Source organism: Ctenopharyngodon idella, chromosome 10 (genome assembly GCF_019924925.1).
Source record: "Ctenopharyngodon idella isolate HZGC_01 chromosome 10, HZGC01, whole genome shotgun sequence".
NCBI classification, from domain to species: domain Eukaryota; kingdom Metazoa; phylum Chordata; class Actinopteri; order Cypriniformes; family Xenocyprididae; genus Ctenopharyngodon; species Ctenopharyngodon idella.
The window spans coordinates 43,525,610-43,546,282 of NC_067229.1; the positions used below are offsets into that span (position 1 = coordinate 43,525,610).

General features: G+C 37.7%; 2 protein-coding genes across 27 annotated transcripts in view; both read left to right on the forward strand.

Annotated features, from left to right (window-relative positions):
* The window catches only part of gramd1ba (GRAM domain containing 1Ba), a 78,938-nt gene extending 75,054 nt beyond the window's left edge, over positions 1-3,884 (forward strand). For 23 of the 24 annotated variants that reach the window (XM_051909385.1, XM_051909392.1, XM_051909393.1 and 20 more), the window contains 2 exons: positions 160-280; positions 1,031-3,884. In XM_051909385.1, coding sequence (XP_051765345.1) covers positions 160-280; positions 1,031-1,120 — 211 coding nt within the window. In that variant the 3' untranslated portion in view covers positions 1,121-3,884. Of the gene's footprint in view, positions 1-159; positions 281-847; positions 938-1,030 lie in introns of all 24 variants that reach the window. The other variant, XM_051909379.1, reaches the window with a different exon arrangement.
* A 2,041-nt stretch (positions 3,885-5,925) lies between these two features.
* git2b (G protein-coupled receptor kinase interacting ArfGAP 2b) lies at positions 5,926-20,469 on the forward strand. 3 transcript variants are annotated; one of them, XM_051909633.1, is made up of 20 exons: positions 5,932-6,153; positions 7,408-7,541; positions 9,394-9,506; positions 9,587-9,692; positions 9,865-9,951; positions 10,335-10,465; positions 12,169-12,263; positions 12,367-12,412; positions 12,614-12,665; positions 12,776-12,848; positions 12,953-13,050; positions 13,146-13,257; positions 13,333-13,475; positions 14,532-14,684; positions 14,766-14,975; positions 15,164-15,253; positions 17,001-17,083; positions 17,176-17,367; positions 18,080-18,143; positions 19,006-20,469. In XM_051909633.1, exons 1-20 carry the CDS (start codon positions 6,099-6,101, stop codon positions 19,183-19,185), a joined length of 2,217 nt encoding a protein of 738 aa, XP_051765593.1. In that variant the 5' UTR covers positions 5,932-6,098; the 3' UTR covers positions 19,186-20,469. The 3 variants fall into 3 exon arrangements, with proteins under 3 accessions (XP_051765595.1, XP_051765593.1, XP_051765594.1); XM_051909635.1 differs by lacking the exons at positions 18,080-18,143; positions 19,006-20,469 and adding an exon at positions 17,509-17,960 and having other exon boundaries at positions 5,926-6,153; XM_051909634.1 differs by lacking the exon at positions 15,164-15,253 and having other exon boundaries at positions 5,935-6,153.
* The last annotated feature ends 204 nt before the right edge of the window (positions 20,470-20,673 follow it).

A 20,673-nucleotide genomic window follows, 5' to 3' on the forward strand; every position in this document is an offset into this window, starting at 1 on the left:
TTTCTGATTTTGCTTTTTGAGTTTTTCAGTTTTTCATATTTTTTTTTACAAGAAAACGAGGAAAAAAATATACTGATTAATAGAGTGATTTTTGCTGCATGTGAACACATGAATGATGCTTGTGTGAGGAATGTTTTTCGCTCTGTGTGTGTGTTGCAGTAAACTTCCGCAAACACAGATTGAATGGGCTCAACTTTTGCAGTCTCAGCAGCGTTTCCATGAAAACGAGCTGGAGAAATGGAGGGAAATAATAAAGTCATCTGTGCTGTTGTTAGATGAGGTACAGTAAAAGTTTAAAAAATGTGAAACTTTCATAGCTGTATCATATTATAAATAATATACAGTATCTTACAGTAGAGCGGTGTATGGATGACGTCAAAACCCGGAAGACTAATTCGCCGCTGGTTCCCTCGAGATTTTCCTGTGGTAAACATAACTTGACAATGCTTTGACATTTTGTTCTACAACGGAAATTACACACTCCCATACCAAAAACGTGAATTTTGAAGCAGTTATGTTTATTTTTGAAAACGTATATATCTAATAAGTAACTAGATAAGACAGTTTGGGGTGCGAGTGTGTGTGTAATTTACATTGTAGAACAAAACATCAAAGTATTGTCAAGTTATGTTTACCACAGGCTTTATTTTACTCTTAAATACATAAAACCCCATTGGAAAATCTCAAAGAAACCACTGGTGAATTAGTCTTCCAGGTTCTGATATCATCCCTGCACCACTCTATAAGGAAGAAAGGAACTCCAAGGGATAGTTCAACCAAAATGAAAATTCTGTCATCATTTACTTATTTTCATGTCAGTGTAAACCCATACACTTATTTTCTTCAGTGGACCACAAAAGGAGAAAAGAACTTTACTGGTTGCTCTTGTTCATGCAATTCAACAAAGTGAAAAGGATGCAAAAGCATCATGAAATTGGTTCGTATGATTATATTCCAAATCTTTTGGGTGAACTATTCCTTTAAACTGCAATCACTGCAGGATTTCAATGATGTATTTGTGTGTTTACAGATGAGAGAGTCTCTAACAAAGCTACAGAAAGGTATCGGGTTAAGAGACTATGATTCAGACAGTGAAGAAAGGAGAAGTCGTTATCACTGACAGAGTCCTGGCTCAGCGAATTTAATGAACATCTCCACATGTAAGCGATCAGATGAGCTGGGCGGGGCTGGATGGGGCGGAGCATTGTAAGTGGGCGGCACTGTCTGAACGGTTCTCACACTCACAGTCTGGCAACAGTGCTGTGAGGCCTTTCTGACAGCAGACACTGAAGCAAACCCACTACTTTCTCCGTCTTTAGAGCTGAAATGCAGTCAGAGAAATCGGTCTGTTCACCTAGGGCTACAACAAATCCACCAAAACAATTCAACTGTCACTGCAAAACAGACGCAGACTCTCTGGTTTAAACACTCGGAAAACTTGAGCGGATGTTGGAACTCGGCAGCATCACTTTTTTTAAACCTTTTGGAGTCTGGGACCAGATAAAGAAAATATGGAGTTACTATCAACAAGTGTTACGTGGACACGTACACATTTATTTATAAAAACAAAATATGGAATTGAATGATATTATGATAGATATAAAAATATATAATTTCTATGTAGAGCTATATTTGTTGCCAGAGTTCATTTGTAACAGGCTTCCATGGAGAATCAAGGCTGGTTCCTTGATAGCTTGCGCCATGGTGCATCAACTATATGCAACTGGTTCATCCTCCTCTGTTTGGAGAAATGACTTCCTCTGATTGATTGATTTGCAATGGCAAAAGAACCACGGTCACTGAGGAGTAGAATCATCTACTGAGCGTCATCAGCTGCATTCCAGTGTTCATACTACTACCCAATAAAAGTACATACGGTACTTTTAGGCATATAGTTAGGACATGGTTAAGGCCCAGACTTATTTTTCTACATTCCGCACCATCTTGCGCACAGTTGAGTGTGTAAGCCTTTCAAAGTACACTCCATTTACAGTGAGCGTGAATTGTTGAGTTTGGCAAGTGTGGACCTTTCTTTTCAAGCGCTCAAATCACTCTCACATGAGCTGTTGTTGTGCACAAGTTGGTGTGGATGCAAAAATCAGGCTGTATCGTGGACATTAAGGCAATTTTTCAGTCTTCTTTACCCACTTAATGTGAAGAGTCAACTATAAGAAATCCGATTCAGGTCGATTTGCCTGAAAAGTGAAACACTGTGGCTCTTTGGTGCTATCAAAACATCTCAACCAGCTTGAAATGGCAACATTGGCTCAACCAGTGGCGTGAGTTTAGGGTGAGACTATACCAATGGTAGACAGCACACACTTATCTATACTAATAGAGTACTGCATCAGTGGCATATTTTTGTAGGCCATATTTTTGTAGGCCAACTTCTGGGTTGGCCTACAAAAATACATCACCACCTTGCGCACTATTATGAGGTGTAGTATGGAAATTGGGATGCAGCCATAAAGCCTGTGGTCAGCCAAACCTCTCATGCAGTAACAGTTGTGGTACATTACTGGTTAACTACAGCAGGTCCACCTCAGCCAATGGCATCCATTCATTTGTGAATGAGTTATCATTACATGAATGTGTTTCCTTTCTCCCTCAGGGTTCATTTATATCCTGCGGGCAGCTTTAAAGAACTTAATATTGCCAAGCTTTGATTTTAAAGCCATTCCATGTTTTTTTTTTTTTCATGTTGTATGTTGTCGTTGATGCTGAACCAGCTGCTGGACAGGTGAGAGATGCACATTGGTCAAGGGATTTGAGAAAGTATTTAATGTGGCTTTATTAGTGGAGTGGAGCTGAACAGACTTTCATCTTGAAAAAGTCCAGCAGTGGGTTTGTTAAGAATAAACTGTGAAAAATCCAGGATATGCTTGAATTTCCAAAAAGAAACTGAGCAGTAATCAGAACATTTGGCAATATAATAAACATTCAACCTCATAAAAAAGTTCAAATGAACTGTAACCTCTTGAGGTGCCAGACGTAAGCTCTCTCACACACAAGTGGAAAATGTATTTATAGTCAGTCCTAGATTGGCCTCTAGTGATATTGAGCCATGGTGCTCATGTGGGCAACATGGGTTCAAGTCTTGTTTTATTTCCTGATCTTGTTTCCCCATTTCCTCCTCATCAAGAATAGTTCCGAAAGTCCAAAATATAAAATTAGAAATGGAATTTATCTATTTCTAGGCAGCAATTTCACAATTTAAAGATGGTTCTGATTTGTATATTTAAATATCAGGTGGGGTTTTCCCCCACTTATTGTACAACTCAGAGTCCTACTGTAGTTTCTTTTATGGAATTAACATGTCCAGTTTTCAGTCTCTGGCATTGTTAAAACCAATGTATGAACTGATGAAAAGAGACAGAGAGCTGATGGCTGGTTCATTGGGTAACTAGGAAACATTTGGTGACTAAAAATAGTATCTGCAGGTTATAGTGATCAGCTTGCGCTGTTTATGCTAAACGGTCAGTTAGTTCTTAAGAATGGTCCATGCACAAAATATATTTTTTCATTATGATTATGTTCCTTAAAATCAATCCAGAACAGGGACTACAAGTTCATTCATCCTCATAGTCATTAAACCAATATGCAGTATTAAATGTGCAATGTGTGTTCAAGTAGAGTAAGTAGCGCTGAAACTCCACAAGAACTATCTGTGGGAATGTATTTTCTAGCTGAAAGACTATCCTTTGTTTGGATGGTTTTTGAAGCACAGGTGATTTAGAGGGCGTAACGTCTTTTGATGTCAAGCATTGGGAGGCCACAGTAGTGCTGCCACATTGCTCGCTGTTGGGCCCTAAAAGTATTATTTTTCAACATTTTCTGCGAACAGTTACTTCTGCTGTAGCCTGTGTGCGCAGACAGGATGGTTGCTTTCCTATGGCCATGACTGTTATGGTCCAGGTGAATGGGAAATTCATATATGTTTTTTAGGGCATGTCAATGCCAGGGGCAACACTGAGGGAGAAAAACAGCGGCTATTTTTTCTTTTTTTCTTTTCCAAACCACGGAAAGAAAGAAAAAAAAAATATTATGTATTTTAATTACAACATTGAGTTTTAAAATGCTTTTTTTATTATTATTTAAAATTTTCTTTACAAAATGTATATACACATGAGTATACTGCAATGTATGTATATGTTGTGTACAGTGCACATCCTACACGCGCTGGCCGCACTGTGGGATCCCTGAGAAACTTTCAGAAAAAAATAAAAGTAAACAATTGTGTTGTCAAGAAATAGGCGGAATGAATAAAAAGTATTTAAAAAAATATATTTTCGTGGCATTTGTTATTACTTGCTACATTTTCTGCATTTTAACTTTATTATTATCAACAGACATCATTTGGAGACTTTTATTTCCTCTCAACAATATTTGAAAACATCAGACATTCAGAAAATATATCAAATGGACTGAAATAAACCTTTCCCCGGCCTCACAGACAAGGCTTAAGCCTAGTCCCCAGACTAAAATGCAGTTTTAATTGAAACCAACTTGCACTGACATATCTCAAAATATGTTAGTGCCATTGTTTTGTCTCAAGATGCACACCAGTAATGTTTTTTTTTTTTTTTCTTTCTTTTTTTTTTTTTCTAAGGCACGTTTATAAAAGCTACTTAAATGCCCTAAATGAACTAAGGCCTAATCCTGGCTTTATCTAAGCCCTGTCTGTGAAACCGGGCCATAGTTTGTCATTTTATTGCTTGATTCTTTAAGTGTTTGTCACCACCTTGTGGCTGATTTAAATTGTTAGCAACAATCTGTAAACTGTGCTACTTTTGGTGGTTACCACAATGTCAATAGTGTCCTAATTTACCTGAGTTAACACTACATTTAAGGTACTTATACGAAAGTGTTACTCCCTCACCCCATAATCTTTTAATTTCTAATTATCTAACTGTAATTTACCTACAAAGATGAATTTCAAAGATATAGCCTAGAAGGTAAACTTAAGCTCATTTAGAGACATGCTCTACTTGGAGATCTCCGGGGCTCTTTCTTCTAAATGCTCCAATTAATCTCAGTTTTTCAGGGAGTACAGTAATTCCTCTGGCACTCACCAAAATGACCCATATCACTGTTGCACAGAACAAAGAAAGGTTGCTGATGATAAAAGATTTCTGTCTAAAACAACACTTGAGGTAAGTCTAAAGCTTTAGAAAACGTCAAATGGTAATTTATGACCAAAGGTGAGATCAGGAATAAGACATCTATTTCACTTTGGAATAAAGGGGTGTTTGAAAGACAAGTCAAATGTCCAAGGTTTTCATTCTCCATACTTAACCTCCAAATAATTATTTTACCCAGTTAAAAATTAGTGTCAATAATCCTTCTTAGCAGAACATTATAAACCTGATGTAGCCCCGTCATTTTCTTCCGGTTTGTATTTCCACAGCATGAAGGTAAGATCTTACGGATTAATGAATGAACCGCTCGTTTTAAAACCTTTTTGGTCTACTGACATTTGTTATGATGTCTGCTTCAAACATTACTAATCTCATGATAACTTTCGATAACTCTACAATATGTAAATCCACTTCACCAGCTCTTCGACAGGATGCCATAGAGATACATTCAGAGCTACCGCAAAAAAGGAAGTTCAAACACAAACTTCTAGCGCATATAGTTAGTCCTTTCTACTATTAAACCTGCAACCACTTTAATAGTGTTGGTGGGGAGTTTTGCATGTTCATCTTTAAACCTAGGGTCAGAAATTCACAAGAGGAAAAAATCAGATATTTGAAAAGTGAATTCCCCTCCTTTTCTCTCGTTTGTGTTTATATAGTTAAAATATTCTCATAAAGGTAAAACTAAAAGCAACACGACGCGACCAAACAGCACGCTATTGGTCAGTTGATAAATGAGCGCGTTCGGTTCTAGCTGGTCGCGTCGCGTCGCTCGCCTGCAGTGTGATGTTGAAGAACACCCGCCCATGACTGCCGATCTCCTCCTCTTCCAGGAAGTAAAAAAAAGCGTCAAACAAGGAGGAACAAGGGGAAACACGTCCTTCCCACATCTGTCTTTATCCCTTATTTATTTATGTGTTAATCACATTAATGTTTTAGACTGTCGTGTAACGCAGTTGTATGATGTCCACTCGAACGCGAAACAGAGAGATCTGCGCAGACTGCAGCGCGTGCGGTAAGACAAACAAAACAAACATGAAACAAACGCAAACAGACAGTGTCTATGAGATTGTCTTTATTCAGACAGATGTTTATAAACTGAATTTATTTGAGATTATTCTCAGGCAAACAAGGTAATAATACTCACGGATTACACGGATATTAGTGTCTGAATAAAACATAACGCGGTTAAAGGACAATCCCGATATTCCCATTGTAAAATGCCGCTAACTGATGATGTCCAGGCCCTCGTTTTTTAAAAACTATTTTTTTTTTTTTTTTTTTTTTACATTCAGATCAACCAATAAACTGTAGTCTCTTAATATCTACTGTGAGGTAAAGACGCATCTTTAATTCATTAAGAAGGGAAGACCTTACAAAAATATGCCATGGTAACCATAGTTTCCATCGAAATACCTAGTTTCTGTTATCATAACGGTTATTGTTAATATAATAAAACATAGAACTTAAATAACTTTTTTTTCTCAAAAAATTTGTCATCAAATCTAGTGATAGATCAATATATTTTAACAGCAGTGACATTTTTTGCTTTAAATAATTTTAGTCAATAAGGAAATAAGTGTTTATTCATTTATTTATTCATAATTTTATATATTAAATTTTTTTACAGCCATTATATACACATATTATTTTTATTTGTAAGTGTTCCTGTAGTCAATATGGAGAACTGGCTATTTGTTTTGCTTTTATTTAATAGAATAACTATAAAATATAATCCACAGCAAAAAATATACATAATTTATACTTTTTTATTAATAATTATTAACTAATATTATTATTTAATCTATTATATTTATGTAGCGTTGTTTTGCGATCCGACTGGTCTAAATGATCTACTTTAATTTACATCTTTATTTTGGATTTTCTCTGACTATTAAGCTTAAAATGCTGTTTGTTGTCACCTGAAAATGAATGGTTGTAAAATTTTGGGTTATTATGCTAACAATGCATTAGATAAGTTACTGTTCCTCCTTTGCTTCAATGATTATCATGTTCTCCAGCATTATTTGAAAATGGTCTATAGAGACCATCTTGTGCGTTCATGGAAACTAGCACATCTGGCCATTTGTACAAAGTGCTTGTGCTCAGGGTTATACATTTGTCATCGATTTGGCAAGTATTTAAGTTTTGACAGTAGGTGGGTAAGGAGGAAATATGAATAAAGTCATGATCTGCCTTTTGAGGGGAATTTGTAACTGTGATGTGCAATACTTCATAAAATCACAAAGCTTTTCTTTGTCTTTCTTAGATCCTCGTTGGGCCTCGATCAATCGTGGAGTTCTGATCTGCGATGAATGCTGCAGTATTCATCGAGGTCTGGGCCGCCACAGTTCTCAGGTCCGGCACCTGACCCACACTTTGTGGCCCCCTTCACAGCTTCAGGTGAAGACCCATGCTGCATGCTCTGATGTGGAGCTACTTTGCTTTGCTTGCCTCCTGAGGTTCATTGAAAGGAAATGAGGCTTTGTATTTCAGTTCCTCAAACAAAAATAGAACGCAGTGGTCTGCATTTCTTCCCTTGCCAGCACTGGGTTTTTGTCGGCCTCCTGAACCACACTGCAAGATAATGAGCATGTTTAAATACACACTGATAGGCCAATCATAAATTAAAAAAGGAAATTCTATGTTAAGAATTTAAAATGCATAAACTAATATAGCTTCAAAACAATAAAAGCAAGTAGTAAATAATAAAGCAATAAGCAAAGAGTGCTTTCAGTATTTAAGAGAATCTGAACGTTTTTACCATTCAAGAGCTGTGAGTGATTTTACTCTGTTTGATTAGGCTACATTAATGCACAGATCTCTTTTGAAATATATTTTTTGTCCTGTCTTTTTAATCCCTTAAGACATAACTGACTGTGTTTACATTAATTTCTCATCATAAAACCATTTTGAGATGCAAGTACATAACCACTTACACGGAGTCGCACACACCCGCATGCACGAGCACTCTTCATAAAGCGCACGTGAGCATTTGAAATTTATAGCAGCCTTCTGTCAGTGGGTTTCATATTTTTAATATATAAGCCCACTGCATTCCAAACGACATAAATGACGCCTTTGTAGAGCATTTGTAATGAAAATACCGGTGGGTGAGACTGCACACTATAAGCGGAACATCAAGCAAAGCGCGTTTCTCACAGTGCATATTTTGTACAATGAAGTCCGCGAATGTCCTTGTAATTCGCTTAAACCTTGCCGAAGTTTATGAAAAATTATTTCATGAAACATTCAGGTGGGTCGCTCATGAATAATTTGTTCATTTTGAATGAATCTTTAATATGACTCTTTAATATGACTTCGGTCGCATTTCGGAGATCGCGTTTGAAGGCTGCATACCTTATAAAATTGACTGTTATTCCCTGTGAGGTGTAAAATACTGTAATTTCTTTCTTACTTAGCAATCATGCAGTTAGAAACTAAGCTCAGAATTGATTCTGAAATTCTCAGAATCGATCCAGAATTGTTGGAGAGAGAATCGCGATGCATGTTTTTTTTTTTTTCCCCTCTCACCCCTAGTTTTCATGCAAACCAATAACCCTGTAACACAAGTAAACTGCGTTTACATGACTTTGTTAAAAAAATCTGGTTATTCCCCAGTAGTGATGATCAAAACTTAATCATTCATGTATCTGACTCTCGGTTTTCCATTTATGTGAGATGCAATGTTAAATAAATGTAGCTTTAATAAGCATTTTGAGGGTACCATTTCTACTTTGGCTGCACGAGACAAGAACACATCATTTCTTGGGTCAAGAAAGAGTTGGAGTTTGCCAAATACTTCCTCCTCCCCTACTGTGAAACACTCGCTCTGTCTGGATGTGCTTAAATCCGCAGTAAGGATCGGTTTATGCTTAAGCCATTTATGAGCTTACTCCAATAAAGGAAAACGGGTTAACGCGTTTACATGACCACATGCATTGTCGGCTTATTAAGCATAATCGGGTTAAGAACATGCATGTAAACGCGCTCAGTGTCATCACACATCACGTCCAGCATATTAAACTGAACCAGAAGAACCAAACAAGTCGTATTAAAACATACAGCATTAGGCTAAATTCAGATCTGTGGTTAATTGCGCAAGATACTACAACGTCTGTCTAGACACTTCTCATGTGTCTTGCTGACGTTGGAGTCACAAGAACACCATTGCAGCATTTTTTGTGCTCATTATTTTCTCAAAGTGAAAGTTAATTAAAGTTGAGGTGAAGTGAAGTTTGGTTTTTATCCACAGATGGTGAAGTCACTGTACAATAATGGAGCAAATTCAATCTGGGAACACAGTCTTCTGGATCCATCTTCCATCATGAGTGGAAAACGCAAAGCCAATCCTCAGGACAGAGTCCAGTGAGTCCCATATATCATGAAATTTAGAGCCAAGCGAGTCTCTTAGCTTAAACAAGCTTTATCATTTACTTCTCTCTCAGCCCCAACAAAACAGATTTCATAAAGGCTAAATATCAAATGCTGGCGTTTGTTCATCGAATGCCTTGTAGAGAAGATGATAGTGTCACTGCTAAAGACCTCAGCAAGGTAAGAATGTTACTTAATAAAAAAAAATAAAAAAATGTATTAACTGGACAAGAACCTCTGAGATGAAAATGAGATTCAAACAAGGCCTGGCGAAGATCTACATCTGATGTGGTCTTCAGAAGTTTTGAGACCAAAACCACATAACAAACCACGGATTCACCCTTGTTTTCAGCAACTTCACTCTAGTGTGCGAACCGGCAATTTGGAAACGTGTCTGAGGCTGTTGTCGTTGGGAGCACAGGCTAACTTTTTCCATCCAGTAAGTTTCAAAAGCCATAAGGATATTTCTAAATTTTCTGTTGTAGTTAATTTAATGTTTAAACAACATATTAGATACAGTAACTATACCAACACTGAAACTGAAAAAAAAAAAAAATGCCTTGTGGGCATATCCAAACTGGTCTATCAAAGGACAGATCTTAGTCTAAGATACCTGTTATCAGAACTTAATATTAACCAAATGTGTAAATACTGTGTTTTGCATGGCAGTATAGATAGATTTCTTCATGTCGATCCACCGCTAAGGTGGAATAAGATATTGTTTTGCTTTCTTTGCTGTTCATTCCATGCGCTCCATAGCAGGAGTTGCGCTTTATTGTCCCTGACTGAATTACTCCAGTGAATGTCATTTGTTTTTTTCAGGAGAAAGGAAATACTCCATTACATGTGGCAGCTAAAGCAGGCCAGCTGCTACAGGCAGAGCTGCTCACTGTGTATGGAGCAGATCCCGGAGCACCTGATAGTTCTGGGAAGACTCCTATTGACTACGCCAGGTGAGAGAGATGCAGATTTGAGGGATCAGTACAAAGACTAACCTTTGGTGCTGTTCCGTCATTTTTGACCAAAACATTTTACTTTTTTTTTTTTTTTTTCTTTTTTTTTTTTTTACTTCATCGGAATGGTACAGAACTTGGTAAAGGTTTTGGCACTTGCTGTGTGAACACAAACAAACAATAAAAATCATGGACATGAATCGAAAATGTTAAATGGTCCTGAAAAAAAAAGTAGTCACGCTTGTATTGTTCGCAGTCAAAAATTACCGCATTGGAAATTAATGGGAGACGAATTTCATCTAGTGGAAACATTTGGTACTGCGCACAAACAAATTCTTACTGAAAGCACATTTTTTGAGATATCAAACTCAAATTTGGAACACAGCTTGTTTATATTTATGACTTTGATTTTTCTCACAGTTTTAGAGCAAAATGTGTTTTGGAAAATATAATAATTAATCAACCTCTATTTATAGAGAACCTCCATTCAAAATAATAATTTGTAAAATTCACTTTTTTTTTTTTTTTTTTTCCCCAAGTTCACTTTTTTAAAACTTTTTTCACTTCAGCAGTAATCTGCCAAGTGTCATCTTTAAAGGGTTAGTTCACCCAAAAATGAAATTTCTGTCATTAATTACTCACTCATGTCGTTCCAAACCCGTAAGACCTTTGTTGTTCTTCAGAACACAAATTAAGATTTTTTTGATTTTTGATGAAATCCGAGAGGTTTTTTATCTCCCATAGAAAGCAATGTAAGTACTACTTTTCTGGACCATGAATGTGGTAAAGACATTGTTAAAATAGTCAACGTGACTACAGTGGTTCAACCTTAATGTTATGAAGTGACGAGAATACTTTTTTGTGTGCAAAAACAAAAATAACTACTTTATTCAACAATTTCGTCTCTACCCTGTCAGTCTCCTACACAGATGATGCAGTGCAGCACTTCAATGTTTACGTCTGAACACCGGCTCATTATTGGCCGACATTGTTCACATGAGCACCACGACGCATGCGTGTGATGCTGACGCAGGAGCCGGCCGATACTGAGCCGGCGTTCTGACGTAGAACACGGAAGCTCTGCAGTGTGTCTGAGAATGACAGGGAAATTGTTGAATAAAGTAATTATTTTTTTGTTTTTGCGCACAAAAAGTATTCTCGTCGCTTCATAAAATTAAGGTTGAACCACTGTAGTCACGTTGACTATTTTAACAATGTCTTTACTACTTCTCTGGACCTTGAATGTGGAAATTTGTTGCTTTCTATGGGAGATAAAAAAAACTTCTTGGATTTCATCAAAAATATCTTAATTTGTGTTCTGATGATGAATGAAGGTCTTACGGGTTTGGAACGACATGAGGGTGAGTAATTAATGACAGAAATTTCATTTTTGGGTGAACTAACTCTTTAAAAAGAGACCAAACTTAAGTCTGTGCTCCAAAGCATTTAAGATTTATGACAGTTTAAGTTGGAAATTTTATTTTCACGTCCATGCTCAAAAAGTGAATAAATGGATTATAACTACTGCAAAAATATAATTTAGTACCATAAAATCCCCTAAAAATGCAAAATATTAAATAAAAAACATTATTGAACTAAAATATAGTACGATCACTTCATTTATGACCAACACGCAACAGTACCAGAGGGTTAATCATTTTCAATGATGTTTATGTTCAGTTATCTGTTATGTCTCACTATAGGCAGGCAGGACACCAGGAACTTGCAGACCGACTGGTGGAGATCCAGTTTGAGCTGACTGACAGACTAGCATTCTATCTGTGTGGAAGAAAGCCAGGTCAGTCATCAGTATCTCTGTAATAACATTGTACAGCATGTACCGCAAAGATTTGAGACCCTGAAAAGAAAATGGTTTCTTGTTTTGTTTTTTGTTTTTTCAGATCATAAAAACGGTCAACACTTTATAATTCCTCAGATAGCAGACAGGTAGGATAAGCTCTCTTTTGTATCATGCCTGTTGTTTATTCTGTTTTTAAATTAAAATACTTAATTGCATAATTTGTTTTATTTGCTGGCTTCATATGGATAAGAAATGTGTAAGTATGGAAATGGCACTTGCTTGTCTTTGCTAGAGCAAGTTATGATCAGATAATAATAACGGCTCTCTTCATTTTATTTTACATACAGCGGTCTTGACTTGTCAGAACTGGCCAAAGCAGCAAAGAAGAAGCTTCAGTCTGTAAGTTGTACAGTAGTTTACTGTTTTTGTATGCTTGTCTCCAAACATTCCAATATCTATTTTGACACCTAAAATTTGCTGTTTGAAAAATGACCTTGTGCTGCTTTCAGCTCAGTAATCATCAGTTTGAAGAACTAGCCATGGACGTTTACGATGAAGTTGACAGAAGAGAAACAGATGCAGGTTAGAGAAGTGTAATAGCCTGATATCTGTCCATTTTTCTCTCAAAGTACAAACTCTGATTTTATCTTACCATTTTGAATGGTGTCATTCTTTTGCTTTTGTAGTCTGGCTTGCAACTCAGAACCACAGCACTTTGGTAACTGACACCACGGTGGTACCTTTCCTCCCTGTCAACCCTGAATATTCTTCCACTAGGAATCAGGTACATTGACAAATATGCAGACACACCTTTTAAAATCATTGAGTTTGTTTTGATAATGTTTGAGTTTCCCTCTGTTTGTGGTATTTATTTTGCAGGGACGTCAGAAACTCGCAAGGTTCAATGCACATGAGTTTGCCACGTTGGTTATTGATATTTTAACTGATGCCAAACGTCGTCAGCAAGGAAATTCTCCTGATAACGTCAAAGGTGAGGAAAGGTCTTGGGTTTGTCATGAACTGTATGATGCATAAAGTTCAAATTCCACCCTTTGTTTCTGCCCAGATAATGTGGAGTTAATTCTGAAGGACATTGGGAACCGTCATGGCTGTGAAAGTCCTGAGATGGACCAGCCTGATTACGACAGTGTGGCATCCGATGAGGATACGGAGCAAGAACCAACATCTGGAAAAGATGAGAGGACCAAGGTACATTGTTGAGTTTCTCTGGATGCGGAATAGCAGGCCTGGTGTGATATATTGTCCCAGAAATAATTGCGATGAATGATATTATAGTCATTTTAAGACCATTTAATGTCACTGATTATATAATGGTAATATAACAGCATAATAATGCAAGTACAGACTTTCAAATAACAAAGGACTTTTGATTCTAAAGAATATTTAGATACTAAAAAAATGTAATATCCTAAAAAAAAAAATATATATATATATATATATATATATATATATATATATATATAATATAAAATTTTTTTTATATATATATATATAGTAAACAAAAAGTGCAAAGTAACAACAAGCAGAAAAAAAAGGACATGTTTGACAATGTCAATTTAGACTTTTAAAGTGTCTCTAGTAACAAAAAGGCACTTGTGTGGAGATTTTCCATCTTTTCTCAGTAAAAAGGGGTGCACACTCGCTGAAAAACACTGATCCTAGCAGTCAGATGTCCATATGAACAAAGGCACAGATGCCTCAAGATGCCATATCTGCTGCCAAAACAATTTTTCTAGAGATGTGTTTTTTAAAAGTTGAACTTCTTTTAACTTGAGCGTTGCGTGTTTATAACACCATGTCATGCACCAGACGCTGCAAAAGACGCAAGCGCAATGGTTAAACACTTCCGTCTAGCGCACATATACATAGAAAAACTATGCAAAAATGCGTTCTCTGTGAATGGCCCAACGCTATCGTGATTGTGCGCCATTTCGCGCTGTTACATTTATATTTAGGAGTCCATTTGGAATGTCTGTAGTCATCAGGAAAACACTATAACACTACCTTCTTGTGTGTGAGGAGGAGCTGCCTGAGCCTCATTTTTGCCTCAGACACAGAGAGCAGACGAGATGAGGCTAAAATGTTGGTGACATTCATTTTTTTGTAAACATAATAGGCAATATATCACGTCACCAAAAATGACGTGATGTCCATATATGGTGCGATAACTCAATAAAGTAATTATCATGACAGACTTACGTAATAGTGTGTGGGATCAAATCTAACTGTGATCTTTCCTATCAGAGCTCAGAGTCCTCAGACTTGTCGGACAGCCCGATCACCGTTCAGGAGTTCATGGAAGTGAAAAGCGCCCTCAATGCCTCTGAAGCAAAGATCCAGCAGCTCCTCAAGGTCAACTGCCATCTTAGTGAGGAGTTGAGACTCATGCAAAGCAAGGTAAGCAGTCAGATCGCACTACAACCCTCCATCACTGCCGTAGCTTAAAGCATCTGACTCTGCTTTGTGTCTTTGTTTCAGTTAAACTCCCTCCAGAATGAGAACAGCACTCTGAAGTGGCAAACTCCTAACAGTTTGGCAAGGCCGCAAGACCTCCCGCACAGGGCACCTCCACGCGGTTGTAGGGCCATGTCGATGTATGAGACTGGCTCTGGTCTGAGGCAGTACCACCCTAGAGGAGAGACTGTCCACCCTGACACAAACCTGACTCTTCAACCACTGCCATCTAATGTAAGTACAAACCGAACCAAAGCTGGAATTGGTTTTGGTGCACCCATTTCATTATTTCCTTGGTTTTAACTCAATTTGTAACCCAGTGAATCATCACTTCAGGTATGATTTGATAGCCCCTCTTTTTGTGCATTCTTAATTTAAAAAATCCCTTTGCCCACTCAAAACATAATCTGAACCCTTTCTAGATTGGGAAGGGTCCCTCGGTGACTGCCTTCTCATCCCTTCCCACGTTCCCCTCAACTCTTTCCTGGTCCTGGGATGAGATAACCCAAAGGGTGAAGTACCTGCTCAGTGAACAGGCTGTTGGAAGGGCTTATCTTCTACCTGTCCCCATTCACTCAGTGCATGAACCTCAGATCTGTCCAATTAATGGACATGTTCCTCAGCTGGACTACTAACTTTAAACCGTATACACAGCGAGAGACGGCAGCCATTAACATTACTCACCACTCTGCTTGATGTGTGAAGCAGTCACTGGCTCTCTGATATCACAGACCTGAAACATACTCTATGCAAGTACGTGAATGCAAACGCTTCTAGCTACACAAATTTGATATCGCCCATCGTTTGAAATGTATCAGAATATAATTCATGCTTTTTGTGCATCTTGGCAGATGCTTTTATCCAAAGTGACTGAAGGTATAAATTTTTTCAGTTCATGCTTGCCCTGAGAATTGAACACATGACCTTGACATTTCTGGTGGAGCAACAGTTTGAAGAGAATCTTGTCGAGCAAGTTAAATTTAGTTAAAGGGATAGTTCACTTAAACATGAAAATTACCTCATGATTTACTCACCCTTAAGCCATCCAAGGTGTATACGACTTTCTTCTTTCAGACAAATACAATTGGAGATTTATTTAAAAATATCCTGGCTCTTCCAAGCTTTATAATGGCAGTAATTGGGGGGCCAGATTTTGAAGCCAAAAAAATAAAAGTGCATCCATCCATCCATCGTAAAAGTACTCCACACAGCTTCAGGGGGTTAATAAAGGCCTTGTGAAGTGAAGAGATGTGTTTTTGTAAGAAAAATATCCATATTTAAACTTAAACTTTATAATCTAAATTAACTGTCCAGCAGAAGACTGTACGTATACGGTGCAAGTCGCCACAAGAGTAACCCGTAACATGATGTATGACGTAGGATGTAGGAGTATCCTAAGCTTAGACACCTCTCGCAGTTCAAACAAATAGGGCTGGGCAACAAACTCGAGCTCCTCTTCTCTTATATTGAAATCCTCTGTTATTTCTCTTTAAAATTTCTCCTTTCAGACTTCTAACTCGTGACCATTCGGGTCAGGGGTTACTCTTCCGCCGCAAATCGATGTGCACGGTCATCTGCCGAAAGCTAGTTATTATAGTTAATAAAGTTTTAAACATGGCTATTTTTACATTTTTTTTATTAATTTTTTACAAAAACTCATCGCATCGCTTCACTTCAGAAGGCCTTTATTAACCCCCCAAAGCCGTGTGGGGTACTTTTACAATGAATGGATGCACTTTTTTTGGCTTCAAAATCAAGCCCCCCATTCACTGCTATTATAAAGCTTGGAAGAGCCAGGATATTTTTAAATATATCTCTGGTTGTGTTCGTTTGAGAGAAGATATTCATATACACCTAGGATGGTTTGAGGGTGAGTAAATCACAGGATAATTTTCATTTTTGGTTGAACTATCCCTTTAAACTGTTAACATGTTTAAAGCTAGCAGGGCAGTTAAATAGGGCAGATGTTTGAAGGTAACTCTATCGCCCCCTTGAGTCTCGAGGGTTTGTTCCTGCATTGGTAATGCGAGAACACGTTAAGTATTTACGACATGTTGGCCAAGCGTCTGCGTTTGACTGCTAGCGCAAAGTATGTTTCTGGCCTTACTTTACAGCTCTTGTTATGCTGATGTTTTGATTCTACACCAAAAGCATGATTATTTGCTGTGTCTTTAAGCTTTGAGTACACACAAGTTGTCAGTAACAGGTTGTGTCCCTTGTTTAAGCAGAAAGCTCACTGTGACTCTACTCCTGTTACAGGGATCCACCTTAGACACCCAGAGCGGCATGCCAGAAAGTGACTATGATAATGCACTGAACCACATTGAGATGGAAGAATCAGGGTTTGTCTTTTCACTTTTTGTTGTTTGCAAAAACATAAATATATGAATGTATTTAATTTTTTAACAGTGAATACTTTCTACCTTCCCCACAGGTCAACACCGAGTAACTTCTCCAGGGCGAGTGGCTGGCCGGGCGACGGTACAGTGCCACAATCTGAAAACCCGTCTGAGGGCGAGTGTGACTCGACTCTACCGTGCACAGAGGACGTCATCAGCAAAACAGAGCTGATCACTAAGAACATCCAGGAATTACTCAGAGCTGCACAGGAAAATAAACATGAGAGGTAAGAAAATTTGTCTTGCTTTTGTGTGGTGACAGCCTGGTAGATTTAGTGGTTGTGAAACGGGTGAAAGGACCCATTTTCCAGTCTGAGACTGGGTTTTCAGCCCTGGTGACACAGTGTCTCTTTTGTCTGTTAAGCAAGTGATGGAATTGTGTCAACACAGCTGGGATATAACAACACATGGCCAAGGTGGAAGGAGACATGTCGATTCACAAATGGCTCATGTTTTGAATCTTTACTGCATGCAGTATGTTCAGTATTCGCATAAGTATCAGGAACAGTCATTTGGATCCAATATTCTGAACACTGTCTCTTTGTTGTTTAACTTGCACTGGTATTCAGTCTCAGGTCAGTGGTGATCATTATGCATTCATGGGAGAATGATACCATAGGTTAGCATTTCACTCACCCAGATCTGCACTTCAGCTGTCTTTTCACAGTGCAAAACAAGTCGCATGCGGTTGCTATGGTGTTGGGGGTGGTTTTTACCACCAAGAACCACTACTTATCAAAAACTGCTTTTCTTACCCTTGTTTTAATTTTGGATTTGTAAATAATTTTGTTTTCTTTATTTGAGGCTGAGTTGAGTCAGTGTGTGTACAAAGCTTTTATATGGATGATTAGTAATAATTAATAATATTAATAATAATTTTAAATGACAATTGATCTAATCAGAAAAAAATGCTTTTTCCATTGTCTTTCTTTGTCCAAGCTTTGTCCTGTGTTCGGAGAGAATTCTTGTAGCAGTGACTGAAATGGCTACGTTATTCCCTAAGGTAAGCCTTGAGCCAATAAGGAAACTTTGCCATAGTGGAGAATATAAACCTTTATATTCTTATTTATTGTTTCTGCATCCACACCTGGCACTAAACAGTTAAAGGATTAGTTCACTTCAGAATTAAAATTTCCTGATCATTTACTCACCCCCATGTCATCCAAGATGTTTGTCTTTCTTAAGTCGAAAAGAAATTAAGGTTTTTGAGGAAAACGTTCCAGGATTTTTCTCCATATAGTGGACTTCACCGGGGTACAACGGGTTGAAGGTCCAAATTCCAGTTTCAGTGCAGCTTCAAAGGGCTCTACACGATCCCAGCTGAGGAATAAGGGTCTTGAAAAAAAAATAAATAAATTTATATACTTTTTAACCACAAATGCTCGTCTTGCACTGCTCTGCGATGCGCTATGCATTACGTAATCACGTTGGAAAGGTCATGTGTGACGTAGGCAGATGTACCGCGGTAGGGCGAGAAACTCCATCTCATTTTCTCCTCCAACTTTAAAATTGTCCGACATTGGTGTTTCACCTTTTTTTTTTGTTTTTTTTTTTTGTAAAGGCCGTTGAGGTTAAAGTATATAAATGTTAATTATTTTTTTTTTAGAAAATGACCGATTGTTTCTCTAGATAAGACCCTTATTCCTCGGCTGGGATCGTGTAGAGCCCTTTAAAGCTGCATTGAAACTGCAATTTGGACCTTCAACCCGTTGTACCCCAGTGAAGTCCACTATATGGAGAAAAATCCTGGAATGTTTTCCTCAAAAACCTTAATTTCTTTTTGACTGAAGTAAATTATCTGAAAATTTTTTATTTTGAAGTGAACTAATCCTTTATTAAGGCTCTGAATTTGTCTCCCATTACAGAGGCCATCCTCTGAGACCGTTCGCGGCTCCTTACGCCTCTTGACCTCCAGTGCCAGCCGTCTGCAGGGCGAATGTCAAAGGGCCACACCGCACGATTCCCAGCAAGTTATTCAGTGTGCCTACGACATTGCCAAGGCGGCTAAACAGCTAGTTACTGTGACTACCAAAGACAGTAACTGAGTTACAGTACAAGCATCTGAGCGCCTTTCACCATGTACACTTATATTTGCTATTATTTTGTCCAGTATTATTGATCAAACTTTTTTTTTATTTCGACATTTATGCATACATACACTAACATAACTTTCAAGGCACTAAGCCTTGATAATCAGCGGCCTGATTTGTATTATTTTTTTCCTAGCTTTACGGTGCCGTTTTTAAATGTAAACTAATATTTGTTTTGCTTCCCATGGTGCTAATTAACTGATTTGTTTTATCTGTATTGCTCCTCTTTGTGGATAAACAGAACAAGGCCTTTACACATTTCCTACCTACACATTTCAAATATACCACGTACGAAGTTTAAGTGAGACAAAACTGAAAATCATAAACAGCTATTATTGCTGAAATTCAGCTGGTGTAGTAAGTATTTCTTTGTCTTGAAAACCAGCTCACTCAAAAATGTGACCGTGATGTAGATGTCAGGACACACAATGCCTCATTTCTTGTGCAATAAATACCTTTAGCCTCGCTGCAAAATCCTACCTTACCCGTCCTGGTGTTGCCATTGTATTAAGTATTCAGAGTGTATAGTCTTATTATGGAGTGCTTTAGTATGTGAGCTGTTATACCTCATTCGTGTGTATGCTTGGGTGTCTATTATACACTTAAATATATATCACACATGCAGACATGTCGCCCTCTGCTCATGATTTTAAAACGTCATGTTGTTTATTTTCACCATTAATAGTGTTTATTCATTTGCAGTCTTTGCAGCTTAATTCCAGGCATGTGTGTGAAAGTTATCTTTCGTCCAGGTCATCAGAGAATGCCAGAGTTTATTCATATAAAACTGCAAAACGAAATCCTTTTGCTATGAATTGACTCCGTCTGATGTTTTAGGGATGCTCTTGTGTTACCTTGTGTGTCCAAAGGATGTGTTCATGTGCTGCCTTGTCTGAAATAATACAAATAACACAAACAATTGCCTAACGGCCACCAGCTGCTGTGTAAGTGATTCCGGTATTATGTGGTATCGCTTTGTATTATTCAGTACAATGTATGATATTTATATACAAGTTCTATATGTAAGCTGCTAGTTGTCAGTTATGTATGCAACTAATCTGGTGCGAGTTTGTCCTATTTCCTGCTCCAGTTGCTGGTGGATGTGTACACATGCACTTAACCTGCTCAATTTGGAAGGTCACACTCACATTGGCCTTCATATGGGATATGCATCATGCAGTTGATGCTGCTTCACTGAAAGTCTTGTTATTAAATATAATAAATTTTAACTGTACTCAAGCTACAGCTTGTCATTTTTTAAATGCATGTTCATTAATTATTTGCATGACATAATTGTAGTTGTTTTTTTTTTTTTTTTTTTTCCTCCCACACTGTAGAATGACATCCAAACTTAAAGAGTTAGTTCACCCAAAAATGAAAATTATGTCATTTATTACTCACCTTCATGTCGTTCCACACCCGTAAGACCTTCGTTCATCTTCG